This window comes from Brachionichthys hirsutus, chromosome 17 (assembly GCF_040956055.1).
Source record: "Brachionichthys hirsutus isolate HB-005 chromosome 17, CSIRO-AGI_Bhir_v1, whole genome shotgun sequence".
Taxonomy (NCBI): domain Eukaryota; kingdom Metazoa; phylum Chordata; class Actinopteri; order Lophiiformes; family Brachionichthyidae; genus Brachionichthys; species Brachionichthys hirsutus.
In genome coordinates, this window is record NC_090913.1 from 12,623,007 (window position 1) to 12,637,495 (window position 14,489).

The window sequence follows — 14,489 nt, forward strand, 5'->3', positions numbered from 1 at the left end:
GGACCTCCTAAAGAAATACGAGTAAGGTAAGAGATTTACGAATGATTATTGAGGTACTTTAGTCATATAAAAGAATTTATTCTGTGTGCGTGTGCGTGCGTGTGTGTGTCAGAAAGAAAGCTGCTTTTAATATTTAAAGCAACTTTAACATTATTAAACTTTTAATTGGTGAATTCTTAGCTTTATTTTGAAATGTATCGCGGCAGCAGCAGTCCGGATCCTGGGAACAGTAGAAAGTGCATTCCTGCATTCCTCTGAGCCCCTTCCAGATCGATACAGATGCCCGATGACGGAGGTATGATCAACGCTGCTCTGTGTGTCTGGATGAAGGTTTTTAATTTAAACAACTTGCTTGTGTGACTCCTGAAGTTAACTCTGACTCTTTTTCTGATTGGGTCTGCAGGTCATGTGATGGACACACCCTGAGGGACAGACCCTGAGGGACACACCCCGAGGGACACACCCTGAGGGACACACCCTGAGGGACACCGTGTGACTCCCCCCCCAGAAGTCTGCACGGATGTTTTCACTGGCCGATGAGGACATCTCGTCCTCCCCGTCCTCCCCCGAAGGACCCGTCCGGTATGGCGAGCTCATCGTGCTCGGGTGAGACGCTGTCCTCGAGCGCCGTCACCTGGTCGTACGTCCTGTATAGCGGCGGCGTCTCCCATGGCGCTGAGTGACTTGTGGGTTTGTTGCGTGTCCAGGTGTAACGGCTCGCTGCCCGGCGGGGACAAGGGGAGGCGAGGAAGTCGCTTCACGCTGTGTCGCAGGAACCAGGCCAACGGCGTGAAGCCCAGCACCGTCCACTCGACCCGCCCCCCACCCACGCCTGCGTCCCCTGTGGACACGTCTGCTCGGAGAACACGACGGAGTACTGGAGTCAGATCCCGCTGCCTCACGGGACGCACGCCCTCCACGCCGCCTGCCCGTTCTGCACCCGGCCGCTGGGCGGGGGCTGCGGCTGCACCAGGCTCATCTTCCAGAGCCCCGAGAGGCGTCGCGTCCGGCGCCACGGATCCACGGGCCATCTGGAGAGAAGCGTTTCAGTCCATAAGGAAGGACGATGGCATCGTTACGTCCTCACCGAAAGCTAAACGCTGCTCGGGAGCTTCATGAGGAAGCAGCTCCTGATCCAAACCGTCTCGTTACACCAGATCAGCCTTAAACAAACGTCGACTCGTCTATAAAATGTCCTTATCAGGAGCTTCGCTCTGATTTACACTGACCCCCCCTCATGAGCAGAACACCTTGATTTGAGCCTCGTTTGTTACGGGGTTCACGTTGATCAGGAACTACATGCACATCGTTTTCATTCGCTTTCAGCACAAACTACAAAAATGGAAACTATGCAGTTAAAGCAGAACTAAAATGTGTCGGGTGGTTTGGCGTGTTCACTTCATCTTTACTCTATTTATGATCACGCCGCTGTCTTCTTATTGTTACGGTCTTTGTGTACTCGCAAAATAAATCTCATTGAGATTCCGGTTATCGTCACTAAACTGTAATCAATGTTCCTGGTAGCATTCCCAACATTCCCTGAAAGTTTCATCCGGATCCGTCCGTAACTTTCTGCGTTATGTGGCTAACAGAACCTCGGCGGAGACAGCTAAAACGTGTTCATTCACCTTTCCACCGGGAGGGGGCGCCGTTGGTCACCAGGGGGCAGGAATGAGCTCAATTACGCGAGGAGAGGAAGAAGTCGCAGCTGTTCCGTCTGCCGCGGTGCATGATGGTCAGCGCAATGGCGGACTCTGCTGCTGCCAGTCGCGCCGCTTCGCTCCCGGTTTGACCGGTGTTCGTGTCATGGCGCAGAAGCGACGCACCGGCTGCTGTACGTCACACGACAGGTACGGAAACGTCAGAACGCCCGCAGTCACCGGACGTCACGGATTATCTGCTTTCCGCTAGCCTGTTAGCTTTAGCCGGTCTACGTGTAACCCCCGCTGGATTAGCAAACAACATTAGCTTAAGTGTTAGCGTCTGCTATACGGACTACACTGTACTGTCTGCTTGTCCCCCGAGGGGTCGCCACAGCAACCCAGCCGTCTCCACCTCACCCTGTCCTTTGCATCGTCCTCCCCAACACCAGCCACTCTCATGTCCTCCCTCACTACGTCCATGTCTCTTCTCCTGGGTCGTCCTCTAGTCCCGTTCCCTGGCAGTTCCATCCTCAGCATCCTTCTACCGATATAGTCCCTGTCTCTCCTCTGGACATGTCCAAACCATCAAAGTCTGGTCTCTCTGACGTTGTCTCCAAAACGTCTAACCTCATTGTCTCCTTTCTAATCCTGTCCAACCTGGTCCCTCCCAAGGAGAACCTCAGCATCTTCATCTCCTCCACTTCTAGCTCCGCCTCCTGTCTTTTCCTCTCTAAGCCGTCCATCATGGCTGTCCTCACCACTGTCTCTGAGCCGTCCATCATGGCTGTCCTCACCACTGTCTCTAAGCCGTCCATCATGGCTGTCCTCACCACTGTCTTGTAGACCTGTCCCTTCATCCTATCACAGAGACACCTGATACTTTCCTCCCCCCGTTCCGGCCTGCCTGCACGTTTTCTTCACCTCCTTTCCACATTCTCTCCATCGCTCTGGCCTGTTGCGTAGCGCTTGCTAAAGCTACTTGTCTTCAGGTGTCCATTCGTGTTGCCTTCACTGTCGGCTCGGTCGCTTTGAAGTTGAAGAAACGGCGATGAATGGCGGATGGGAGCTAAAACATGAAGCTAACGGGCTAGCTTCTGTTACTTCGGCCCGTTTTAGCACTTTGACATGGTTATCAAAACCAGTTTAACCAGTAAGATGTACGCTGGACCTGTATATATCGTAATCACCATGGTGACATGCCATCCAACCAGCATCCAACCAGCATCCAACCACCACGGGGGTGTCGCTATGAGTGGACCCACAGGCGGGAGATGTAGCAATGGTTAGCATAGAAGCTAACTCAAAGATCTACACGCTGATTGGTTGACATGCCTCCGTTGCTAGGAGACCAGCGATCGCACGCTGGGGCGGAGTCATTGCCAGACTGGACCAACGAGGATCCCGGCGATGTTGATTTCTTGACAATAGAAATGTTGTTTCTGTGAATCTGCCTCCAGCTAGCCTCCAGCGAGCCCCCCCCCCCCCCCCCCCCCATGGCCTCCAGCCACGGCTCCTCCCCGGCACGTCACGGAGGCCGAGATGGGATCTATCACAAGGAGCGGGACCCCTCCCCCCGCCGCTGCCGGCCCGTCCGGTTGCTGCCTGACGTCTGTCCCAAGGAGCCCACAGGTGAGAGCAGATACTGACATCGGGGGGGGGGGGGGCAGCACCTGCAGTGACTCGGGCTACATGTTTGTAAATCTCTGAAAGCCTTTCGTGGTCCCTGCAGGCGAGGGGCGGGGCCTGTGCGCCGGCCCGTCGGTGGTGGCGGAGCATGACCGGTGGACGGTGTACAGCTCCAAGGTCAACCTCCCCGCCGCCCTGAATGACCCGCGGCTCGCCAAGAGGGAGTCGGACTTCTTCACCAAAACGTGGGGGCTGGACTTCGCCGAGACGGAGGTGATGCCCCCCTTCTACCTCCCCAGCATCAGCCGGGAACACTTCGGCGCCTACCTGCAGGACACGGCTCAGGTGAGTCCCTGAGGCGGGCCCAGGCTGGAGGAGGACGCAGGACACTTCCTGTGAGCTGTGTGGCGTTCCTCTGACGCTTCATCCTGCCGCCGGCCCCCCCTCAGGTCAACCCGTGGCGCCTCGGAGGGGGGGCGGTGCCGCTGTTCCTCTCTCCTGAATGCTTCTTTGTCTTCTTACCGTTAGAGAGAGAGAATCCATGAACGCTGTAAGACGATCTGTCCCAGCAAAGACGCCGTGGACGCCGTCTCCAGCATGTCCACCAATCACGGTATGATTTAGTACCCTGCTGCCCCCCCCCCCCCCCAGCATTGTGTCCTCTAGCCTTTTAATCTGTCGTCTTAGTAGTTTTATTTTAGTGTCCATCCATAATTTATCTGAGCTGCTGATCAGCCACAATGGAAGCTAAGCTAAGCTATGCTATGCTATGCTAAGCTAAGCTACAGCAGAGTTACTGATCCTGAATCCACTCCTGTCTCCAGCAGAGCAGTCCAGAGCTGAGCTGGAACAGGTTCCCAAGGTGAGTCTGAGCTTCTGCTTCTTGCTGGACCTCAGCAGAACGGGCTGGAGCCTCGGTTCCGTTTGACCCGTTTGGATCTTTGCAGATCTTCATGAAGCCGGACTTTGCTCTGGAGGACCCGGGCACCTTCAACGGCGTGCTGCCCTGGTCACACTTCAGCAGCGCCGGGGGGAGGGCCGGTCGAGACGCGGCGTCCTCCAGGCTGCTGCAGGAGAAGGTAATGTCCCCCGCCGGCGCCGGCGCCGCGTCCCGGACCTCTGTCCCGGCGGTGAGCGTCTCTCTGTGTCCGTCCAGCTGAGCCACTACCTGGACGTGGTGGAGGTGAGCATCGCTCGCCAGATCTCCCTGCGCTCCGACGCCTTCTTCCACGCCATGTCGTCGCAGCACGAGCTGCAGGACCGCCTCCAGGAGACGCAGCGGGCCGTGGCCGTGCTGCGGCGCCGGACCGCCGCCATCGACCGGGTCGTGTGTGAGGGGCCTCTCCGGGCCCTCGGCACCGCTCTGACCCGCAGCAACTGTGTGAAGCTGCACAACAAGCTGAAGCTGATGGCGGCGGTGCATCAGACGCAGCCCACCGTGCAGCTGCTGCTCGCCACCGCCGAGTTCGTGGGAGCGCTGGAGCTCATCGGCACCACGAAGGAGGTGCTGCAGCAGGAGCTGCAGGGGGTGCACAGCTTCAGGTGAGGGGGGGGGGGGGGTAATGCAGGGGGTGCACAGCTTCAGGTGAGGGGGGGGGGGGTAATGCAGGGGGTGCACAGCTTCAGGTGAGGGGGGGGGGGGTAATGCAGGGGGTGCACAGCTTCAGGTGAGGGGGGGGGGGTAATGCAGGGGGTGCACAGCTTCAGGTGAGGGGGGGGGGGGTAATGCAGGGGGTGCACAGCTTCAGGTGAGGGGGGGGACGGAATGAAGGCCCGGTACTGTTACCGAGTCGGTTCCAAAGATCAAGCTTGTCCACCTCCTTATATGGTCACACGCACCTGAGATGTACAGACCCCCCCCCCCCCCCAGGCATCTGGGCTCTCAGCTGTGCGAGCTGGAGAAGCTGATCGATAAGATGATGGTGGAGGATTTCAGCGTCTACGCCCGCAGCGACCTCGACCGCAGCCTGAGGGAGGAGCCACAGGTCCTGGAGAAGGTTTGTGTGTTTTACCTGATCAATAACAGAAGGGCCACGCCCATAACACCTGATCGATGCTAAATATCCAATCAGTGATTTAAGAAAGACATTTAGTCCTGATCAGTTTCTGTTCATTTGATTGATAAATGAAAAAATTAATGTTTCAAAGTAAAGCTCATTCTGGTGTGTGTGTGTGTGTGTGCGTGTGTGTGTGCGCGTGTGTGTGTGTGCGTGTTAATGCATGTGTGTGTGTGTGTGCGTGCGTGTTAATGCATGTGTGTGCGTGTGTGCGTGTTAATGCGTGCGTGTGTGCGCGTGTGTGTGTGTGTGCGTGTGCGTGCGTGTGTGCGTGTTAATGCGTGCGTGTGTGCGCGTGTGTGTGTGTGTGCGTGTGCGTGCGTGCGTGTGTGTGCGTGTGCGTGTGTGTGCGTGTGTGTGTGTGCGTGTTAATGCGTGTGTGTGTGCGTGTTAATGCGTGTGTGTGCGTGTGTGTGTGTTAATGTGTGTGCGTGCGTGCGTGTGTGCGCGTGCGTGTGTGTGTTAATGTGTGTGCGTGCGTGCGTGTGTGCGCGTGCGTGTGTGTGTGTGTGTGTGCGTGTTAATGCGTGTGTGCGTGTGTGTGTGCGTGTGTGCGTGCGTTTGTGTGTGTTAATGTGTGTGCGTGTGTGTGTGCGTGCGTTTGTGTGTGTTAATGTGTGTGCGTGTGTGCGTGCGTGCGTTTCAGGAGCGTCTGGAGTCTCTGGTCTTCGGCCTGCTGCGTCAGAGGAAGCTGGATTTCGTGGATATTTACGGTGATGAGATGATGGCGGCTGCGAGGGGCGTGGTCGCTCAGGTACGAGTCACTCTTTGTTTTAAACAACGTGTGTGTGTGTGTGTGTGTGTGTGTGTGTGTGTAGTCGTGTAAAGCCCTTTGATGTTTGTGTCTGCAGTGTGTAGCAGAAAGCGTTCTGCACATGGAAGAACTCGACACTGAAGTCGTCACAAAGTGAGTAGCGCTGCGGTCTGGGGGCGGGGCTAGCCGTTGCTGCGCAGCGTGTTGCTAACGTGTTGCTAACGGTTAGGCTAGCGGACCAGATGCGAGTGATGACGCTCCCTGAGTGGTTCCGGCTGCTGCAGAACATCTTTGAGAGTTTCCTTCTGTTCCTGCAGAGGATCAAGGTGGGTCTGGACCCCCCCAGGGTCAGGGTCCGGGTCAGGGTCCGGGTCCAGCCTGGACCCAGGTCAATAAACATCACGTCTCTGTTGTCAGGCCACCTTGAACGTGATCAGATCTGTGGTTCTGGAGGTTCTGGCTTCGAACCAGAACCAGCAGCTCCTGGAGGAGGCGGGTTCCGGGCCTTCAGCGGAGGCCCCTCCCGGCCTGTCCCTCTCGCAGGGGGAGGCGGAGCTGGCCTACCTCACCCATGAGGGCTTGTTCATCAGCGACGCCCTCAACGAGGCCCAGCAGAGGGTTCTGGCCCAGGACCCGGGTCCCGTGGTGGGTTCCAGGACCCAGCAGAACCCGGGGGGGGCAGAGACCCAAAGCTTCATGTATGTCTCTGAGACTCGCCCTGAACCTTCTCGGGGGTGAGAGCGGACGAGTCAGACGCCGGTTGTGTTTCAGGTCCGGTGGGAACGCGGTTCCCTCTGAGCCCGAGCTGAACCGGGTCATCGCCGGCCTCCAGGACCTGCTGCACTCGGCCTCCGACGTCAGCCACGACCGCTGCGTCAAAGTCCTCAGCAGCCGGGCCAAGGTGCGGCCTCCCTCAGCCGGAAGAGTCAGAGTCCACGCCCTTATAAGGAGCTTCCTGTCTTCGTCTCCAACAGGACGGGTCTCTGGAGCGCCTGAGCTCCTCGGAGTTCGTGTCTCTGTCTCAGGCGGTGGAATCCTTCGTGAGGGACACCGAGGATCTGTGCGGCAGGCGCAGCGTCTCCCTGAAGGGGGCGCTGCAGAGCCAGGCCAACCGCTTCGTCCACCGCTTCCACGAGGAACGCAAAACCAAGCTCAGGTTAGCAGCGCCGCTAACGGCGGGGGGGCGTCGCCAGCTTCACGCTAGCTTCAGACGCTAGCTTCACGCTAGCTTCAGGCGCCAGCTTCACGCTAGCTTCAGGCGCCAGCTTCACGCTAGCTTCAGGCGCCAGCTTCACGCTAGCATCACGCTAGCATCAGACGCTAGCATCAGGCGCCAGCTTCACGCTAGCATCAGGCGCCAGCATCAGACGCTAGCTTCAGGCGCCAGCTTCACGCTAGCATCACGCTAGCATCAGACGCTAGCTTCAGGCGCCAGCTTCACGCTAGCATCAGGCGCCAGCATCAGACGCTAGCTTCAGGCGCCAGCTTCACGCTAGCATCACGCTAGCATCAGACGCTAGCATCAGACGCTAGCATCAGACGGCGCCTGATGATGCTGTCGTGTGTCCTCAGCCTCCTGCTGGACAACGAGCGCTGGAAGCAGGCGGACGTTCCCACCGAGTTTCAGGATCTGGTCGACGCCATCGCAGACGGAAAACTAACGCTACCAGAACGCAGAATCCCAGGTACCGCGACCCGGGTCCTAGATCCCAGTGCTTCAGCCTGTCCTCCTGGTTCTTCTCCGTCTTCACCTGTGGCGTGTTCCGTGTCTCCGTACAGGTCCGGACGACAGGAAGCCCGCAGAGTTCCTGCTGGTCGACGGCCACCGCCACGCCGTCATCGGGTAGGAGAGGAGGAACCCCAGATCTCTGGACCTCTGGGCTCGTGTTCAGTATTTCTGCTTCCTCAGGACGGTTCTGCTGCTGATCCGGATCTTTCTAGAGTACTGTCAGTGCGTCAACGACATCCCCTCCATCGCTACCGACATGCTAACGCGTCTGTCGGACCTGCTCAAGGTCAGTCACCCAGTGCTAACGCTGTTAGCGGTGTTTAAGCTAGAACGCCGTTAGCTTGGAGCTAAAGGTGAGCTCCCTGTCTCTGCAGCACTTCAACTCGCGGAGCTGCCAGCTGGTCCTGGGGGCCGGGGCCCTGCAGGTGGTCGGCCTCAAGACCATCACCACCAAGAACCTGGGTGCGAGCCGCCGGCCGGCAGGTCGACCCTGAGACCTGACCCCTCACTCTGCTGACCTCTGGTCTGTGTCCTTAGCGCTAGCGTCGCGCTGCCTGCAGCTGGTGGTTCACTACGTCCCCATCATCAGGGCCCACTTTGAGACCAAGCTGCAGCCCAAACAGTTCAGCGCCCTCAGGCACTTTGACCACATCACCAAGGTAACGGGGCCGCCGCCCTTCCCCCGTGTTCGTCTCTAGAAGCTCTGAGGACGCTCGCTGTTTTTCAGGACTACAACGACCACATAGCGGAGATCGCTGCCAAGCTGGTGGCCATCATGGACGGTCTGTTCGAGAAGGTCGTCTCCAAGGTGGGAACCAGGGGAACGCACATTCAAACGTGACGCCGCCCCCTAGAGGGGACTGAGAATTACACATGATTTATGTCCTTCTCTGACCTCTGACCTGCTGTCTCCTCAGTATGAAGTGAAGGCTCCGATGCCCTCGGCCTGCTTCAGGAACGTCTGTAAGCAGATGATGAAGATGCATGAAGCCATTTCTGAGCTCCTGCCTGAAGAGCAGACGCAGGTGAGCCTCAGCAGGTGTTTCACCTGAGCGCCTGGAGGGCGGGGCCTCAGGCTGCTGTGCTTCCTGTTGCAGATGCTGTTTCTGAGGATCAATGGCGGCTTTAAGATCCACCTGAAGAGGCAACTGTCTCGACTCGGGGTCATTAATGATGGAGGACCGCAGCACGGGTAGCTGCCACGCACGCACGCACGCACGCACGCACGCACACACACACACACACACACACACACACACACACACACACACGCACCCAATGAGGCGGCCTGAGATGGACCGCCTGTTGTTTGCAGGCTGGTTGTGGTGGACGTCGCCTTCTACACGGAGAACGTCCAGGCGCTCCGGAGCCTGGAGCGCCTGGACCTGAACATGGTGGAGATCTGGGAGCAGAAGAGGTGACGGAGACTGGACACGCGGGACCGGATGACCTTGGACAGGTGAAGGGCCGGGACGATGAAACTGGAAGCGGCGGGGCCTCGTGAGGAGCCCCGCCTTCAGAGACTTCACGAGGATGAGTTTCCTTTCTAAAAGCCTCGGGTCGCTGTGCTGGTCAGCGATTGGTCGGCTCCAGTGGGAGGGCTGTAGGTGGTTTCGACACTGAAACTGGACTTCTGTCTGGAAGCCGAGGCTCGGATGGAGGCGGGGTTTCCTACTTCCTGGTTTGGGGGAGTTATGGGGGCGGTTTTCATTCAGTTGCTTCTTCGATTCTTTCATTCCCAGAAGCAACAATATTTTCCAGGCCGGAACTACGTCAGGTGTAGTTGCGGTGTGTTGTCATGGTTACGTTGCTAATCGGATGCTAAAATAGGAATCCTCTGTTCTGACAATAAAGTCACCGATCTAATTTTAAATGAACCAAACCAGTGCTTTGTTCTGATGATGATAATGATGAAGATCTGATTTTTAGACCTCGATTCTTCGACCCACAATGGTTCGTCCCATCTGGGCGGGGCTTCCTCTCTCCCTCCCCCCTGAGAGAGAGAGACTTATGCGACAGGTATCGAGCAAAAGGGACTTTATTAAGTGCAAGGTGAATAAAACGGCTTCGTCTGGCGTGGCCCTTTAGCTTCGGCTAGCCGACCCCGGAGGAGGGGAGAGACCCCCCCGGCGTCACCCAACCACGGTCCGGAGGCCAGAACCGGGAAGGGTTAACGACATATTCATCGGACCGCTTCCCGACAGTCTGGATTAAAATATGAAGGAAGTCACACGACGCACGACCAGGACGGCGCTGATTGGCCGAGCGATGTAACGTGATCACCTGCAGCCAGCGACGGCCAGGTGGGGGCGTGTCATCACGAATCACCGGGCAGAACCGCTGCTTCAGGCGGTTTACAAGCTGCTCATTGGCCCTTATTGATCACATGACACTGCCTGACCTGCAGCGCTCATTTAATCGACACACGTTTCAGTAACACGTTTCTTCCTGAGGAGGCGACCTTTGGCTTCGTCGGTCGCTTTTACCCAGAAGGCCTCAGTGGTCGAGGATCCGCAGGTTTCCGGAGACAATCTTGTTCTCCAGCATCGCCCCGGCGGGAATATCGATCTGGTCTCCGTGATTGGCGATGATGATGACGGTTCCCTGTGGAGGAAGGACGCCGTCAGACGTTGGACGCGTCCTCTCTCGATGTCCTCGCGACCCGAAGGAGGCCTGCGATGTTTGACTGGGCCCGCGGAGGTCAGAGGTCAACCGGCGACTCACCTTCAGAGAGACGTTCTTCCCGAAGGTAACGTCTCCGGACACGGTGAGGTGGTCCAGTTCCAGCATGTCCGGGATGTCCTCGAACCTGAAGAGGAACTCCTGGACCTGCAGGACAACGGACGGCGTCCAGATCAGCTTTTGGTTTGCGGCGGCTCTTCCTGAGTGGGCGGGGCTTACCTTGGTGAAGCAGCCGCCCAGCTTGACGTGTGGCGTGCCGGGGAACTCCCGCCTCTTGCTCATGGTGAGCGAGCCGCTGTCCAGGCTGTACAGGTTGGACATGACCAGCAGCAGGTCGGAGGTCGTCTTCACCGGCAGGAAGCGGCTGCGGGGGACGTTCACGCCCAGCGCCCTCCTGAAGCTCTTGATGGCGGCGCCCACGGCCGTCTCCAGCTGGAGGACGTTCAGGCCGCCTCCTAACGTCTGCAGAGACGTTCAGGGACCCGGGGGAGCGTGGGAAGAGAAAGCGTTAGGGGGCGTGTCCCTCCTCCCTCGTTACTAACGTCACGTTTAGAGAGCCCAAATGTTTCGGAGCACTGAACAGAGTGTCTTTCTGAAGTGTCCCCGCCCTCCAGAACTCCGGGACCCGATAGGGGGCGTCACCTTCGGGTTGACGATGACCTCCAGGTCCATGGCGTTCTGCTCCTGCAGCCTCCTGATGGCGGGCAGAGAGATCCACAGGTTGTTGGTGTTGAAGATCTTGAACTTGGTGACGGACTTGAACTCGTCCACGTGGGCCTTGGGGACCTGAGCGATCTCCAGCAGCCTCAGGCGGTCCTGGTACTGGATCAGGGTCCCGCCCTGCACAGAGGAGGCGCTGAGCGGCCGAGCCGGCCGGGTCTGCTGCTCGCCGCGCTCGCCGCGCTCACCTTGACGTCGGCCCTGGTCTTGTCCGTGACCTCCATGATGAACTCGCAGCGTCTGTCCTCCGGCTGGCTCATCAGGTGCTGCAGGATGAAGAGGTCCACGGTGGCGCCCAGGTTGTCGATGTTGGACACGAAGACGTACTCCTTGCCCTCGCCGATGAGCCGGTCCAGCAGGCCGGAGCGGGAGAAGCTGGCGTAGATGTCCCCGTGTCCCGGCGGGTACCAGGCCTCCGCGTCCTCGCCGGACATCCCCATGTGTCCCGCCACCGGCAGCAGAGACTCCTTGTTGATTCTGGGATACCTGTCCAGAGAACGATGGGACACAAACAGGACCTGGTCTCTGTGCCGCCCCCCTACCGGGACCCGGGTCCGTACCTGCTCTGGCTGAAGGTGTGGATCTTGACCCGGCGGTGCGTGTACTTCTGCAGGATCTTCCTGGTGTCTTCGTCGGTGTTGAACGAGTTCATCAGAACCAGCGGCACGTCGGCGTCAAACGTTTTGTTGAGGTGCTGAGAGAACGAGGGTTGAGTTGGACCTCGGAGACTCTGAGCGGCGGGCGGGCCGGGCCGGGCCGGGCCGGGCCTACCTCGATCTGCTGGACGGTCAGGTCCAGGAAGGTGTTCCCGTTGCGGACGCTGATCAGGCTTTTGGGGCCCCTGCAGCCCATGCTGGTCCCCAGACCGCCGTTCAGTTTCACCACGGCCAGCTTGTTGAGGCTGGCGCTGATGTCGTCAGGGAGACCTTTGGACTGGATCTTCTCGTAGGGCTGGATCTGAACAGACAGGTCAGAGGAATGAGCTAGTCCCGACCCGGACGGCTCCAGAACCAGCCGATGACAATGCTTCAGAAACCAGATCTGGACCAGCGTCGCGGGTTCTACCACGAGGCGCCGCCCCTCCCATGGAGTCGGCCAATGGGAGGGATTTGATTTGTCCGGACAAAGATTCAAGCAAGCTTTTGTTCCTGTGGGGCCCATGAAGACCTCCCGGTCCCAGTCCCGGGTCCGATGAGGACCTCCCGGTCCCGGTCCCGGGTCCGATGAGGACCTCCCGGTCCCGGTCCCGGGTCCGATGAGGACCTCCCGGTCCCGGCTGGATTTAACGATGAAGCCGAAGCACATTCAGTTCGTGTCCCAGCAGCAGTCGGACTATTCTTAGTTCTAACCTTCATGTGCTACGCTATTTTAGCAACGGTGTGTGTGTGTGCGTGCGTGTGCGCGTGCACGTCTTCAGATCTGGTTTCTGAAGCTCCCCTCCAGTTTAAAGGAGCAGTCCGTCACTGAATCAGTGTCTTATTGATCTATTGATCCTGGAAGTTCACCGTTTAACCTCCAGGTGTCCCGTTTGATGGCGTTACCGTTAACGGCTGGCTCTGACCGGAGCGTGACGGAGGGGGCGGGGCTTACCGAGTCCTCCGGAGGACGGCTGATCTGGGTCCAGTCCACCGCCGGACCTTTGACCTGCAGGAACCGGTGGAAGAGCTTCTTGAAGCCTTCGAAGTCTTTCCTGCTGGTCTGGAACGGAACCAAACGGACATCGATAAGAACCGGGCCGACAGGAAGTAGGCGTGCAGGACTTCCTGTTTGGCCTCCGTCCTCGGGTAGCGCTCGGCTTCCTGCAGCAGGTGTGTGTGTGTGTGTGTGTGGACGCCCTCGGGGGCGTTGACCTCTTCGGACCTGAAGCTTCTCTGCTGCGATGGAACGACCTTTTGGACTCGACGCAGCAGAACAAACATTTGAGCTGGACCCACAGAACCCTGTCCCGGGGCGGAACCGGGACCCGAGGCTTTACATACTGTCCTCTGAAGTCCCACCAGTCCCCCCCGTCGTGCTGGTTACCGTTACCAGTGACTCGCTGAGGACTACTTAGGGGGCGCTTGATGTCCTCACCTCCACCTCGGCGCCGGCGCCGGTGCCGAGGAGCGCCTCCAGCTCCTGGTGCATCGACTGCTCGTGCTGCTGGCGGAGTTTCTCCTGGAACTCCGTCATCGCTCCTCCGGTCAGGTCTGAGGACACGGGGGGGACAAGGGGGGGACAAGGGGGGGACATTTCTATTTCAGAGTCACGGACAATCACGAAAGGAAAGGGTTAAATCTGTAAAGTAGCTGAAACTACGTCGCTCGTTGCTGAACTCTAAAATAATGCGTAATGGAGCCGAGGCGAGGATTCCGTGCTGCGTTCACTGACACGAGAACCAACGACCTTCCTCTGAGGCCGCTTTTACGACCTCAGAGCATCGAGAGGAGAGAGGAGTAAACGAGGAGCCGAAACTCACCGGCTAAACGGAGAGACATCCTAGCGGCTAGCTGGTTAGCTGGTTAGCTGGTTAGCAGCAGCTCACACTCAGTCTGCAGCTGTCAGAGGACAGCCGTCCTCCTCATCCTCAGCTCAGAGGAAGAGCACGAATCTGCAGCGCCGCCCACACACTCACCCACCAATCACAGCCAGGGGTGTGTGTGTGGGCGGGCCCTCTGGTGACGCTGCATAAAGACTTTCACCTCGCGATCACTTCCTGGGTTGTTTGTTTGATTCTTTATTTCTATTTCCGTAACTAATTAATTAAGCTGCTCTTTCTTTCCCGTTGTCTTATCGGCAGTGAACGCAACACGACCCGGTGAAGTTCTACATCCCGGACCGGAGACCGGTTCTTCTGGGTGTTTCGGCTTTAGTTGAGGAAGATGAACTTTGAGGAAGCAGCTTCCGGTAGCTGCTGAACTTACCTTCCTGTTCGAGTCCCGGGAGAGCAGGAGCGACGCGGTTCACCTGAAACCAGAACCGGACAGCCCAGTTCTAGAACAGTTTGATTCAGATTAAACTGTTTTAAATCTGTTTAACTTCCTCTCCCACATTTTATCTTCCGGGGCCAGACTAGCTCGGTTCCTGCACGGCGCGCGAGCCCCGCCCACCACCGCGAGGCCAAAGACGAGCGGTGATTGGTCTAAAACGCAGGAACTCAGACGGATTTAACAGACGGCCCCGCCCATCCCGGAAGGTAATTTTTACTCGCGTAAATAAACATGATTTTATGTTCTTCTTCCGGTGCAGGCAGCGAGTTTAAAATGTTAAAGACTCGTTTATGTCAGATTTGTTCCGGT

General features: G+C 58.0%; 2 protein-coding genes across 4 annotated transcripts; one reads left to right on the forward strand and one right to left on the reverse strand.

The window, feature by feature from the left end:
- Window positions 1-3,136: 3,136 nt before the first annotated feature.
- vps54 (VPS54 subunit of GARP complex) lies at window positions 3,137-9,680 on the forward strand. Its single transcript, XM_068750943.1, has 22 exons — window positions 3,137-3,278; window positions 3,373-3,614; window positions 3,798-3,882; window positions 4,097-4,131; window positions 4,217-4,348; window positions 4,426-4,811; window positions 5,140-5,266; window positions 5,973-6,080; window positions 6,178-6,233; window positions 6,310-6,406; window positions 6,498-6,742; window positions 6,852-6,981; window positions 7,055-7,236; window positions 7,653-7,765; window positions 7,860-7,923; window positions 7,990-8,095; window positions 8,184-8,271; window positions 8,347-8,468; window positions 8,537-8,617; window positions 8,727-8,834; window positions 8,907-9,001; window positions 9,125-9,680. Exons 1-22 carry the CDS (start codon window positions 3,137-3,139, stop codon window positions 9,228-9,230), a joined length of 2,850 nt encoding a protein of 949 aa, XP_068607044.1. The 3' UTR covers window positions 9,231-9,680.
- A 149-nt stretch (window positions 9,681-9,829) lies between these two features.
- On the reverse strand, window positions 9,830-14,251 carry ugp2a (UDP-glucose pyrophosphorylase 2a). Of its 3 annotated transcripts, none has more exons than XM_068750647.1 (10): window positions 14,115-14,251; window positions 13,285-13,400; window positions 12,802-12,909; window positions 11,983-12,168; window positions 11,772-11,905; window positions 11,400-11,697; window positions 11,134-11,331; window positions 10,711-10,953; window positions 10,534-10,638; window positions 9,830-10,413 (listed from the first exon to the last, which is right to left on the reverse strand). In XM_068750647.1, the coding sequence occupies exons 2-10, from the start codon at window positions 13,381-13,383 to the stop codon at window positions 10,306-10,308; spliced, it is 1,479 nt and encodes a 492-aa protein (XP_068606748.1). In that variant the 5' UTR covers window positions 13,384-13,400; window positions 14,115-14,251; the 3' UTR covers window positions 9,830-10,305. The 3 variants fall into 3 exon arrangements, with proteins under 3 accessions (XP_068606748.1, XP_068606746.1, XP_068606745.1); XM_068750645.1 differs by lacking the exon at window positions 14,115-14,251 and adding an exon at window positions 13,670-13,798; XM_068750644.1 differs by lacking the exons at window positions 12,802-12,909; window positions 13,285-13,400; window positions 14,115-14,251 and having other exon boundaries at window positions 11,983-12,517.
- Between the last annotated feature and the right edge of the window lie 238 nt (window positions 14,252-14,489).

Excerpts from the sequence above, each read along its gene's own strand:
- vps54 (XM_068750943.1), top strand. The coding sequence starts at position 3,137 with ATGGCCTCCAGCCACGGCTCCTCCCCGGCACGTCACGGAGGCCGAGAT. Across the intron at positions 6,982-7,054 it reads TCCTCAGCAGCCGGGCCAAG|GACGGGTCTCTGGAGCGCCT; the intron begins GTGCGGCCTCCC and ends CGTCTCCAACAG. Across the intron at positions 7,237-7,652 it reads GAACGCAAAACCAAGCTCAG|CCTCCTGCTGGACAACGAGC; the intron begins GTTAGCAGCGCC and ends GTGTGTCCTCAG.
- ugp2a (XM_068750644.1), bottom strand. The coding sequence starts at position 12,516 with ATGTGCTTCGGCTTCATCGTTAAATCCAGCCGGGACCGGGAGGTCCTC. Across the intron at positions 11,906-11,982 it reads TGACCGTCCAGCAGATCGAG|CACCTCAACAAAACGTTTGA; the intron begins GTAGGCCCGGCC and ends TCGTTCTCTCAG. Across the intron at positions 10,639-10,710 it reads TGGGCGGCTGCTTCACCAAG|GTCCAGGAGTTCCTCTTCAG; the intron begins GTAAGCCCCGCC and ends GTTGTCCTGCAG.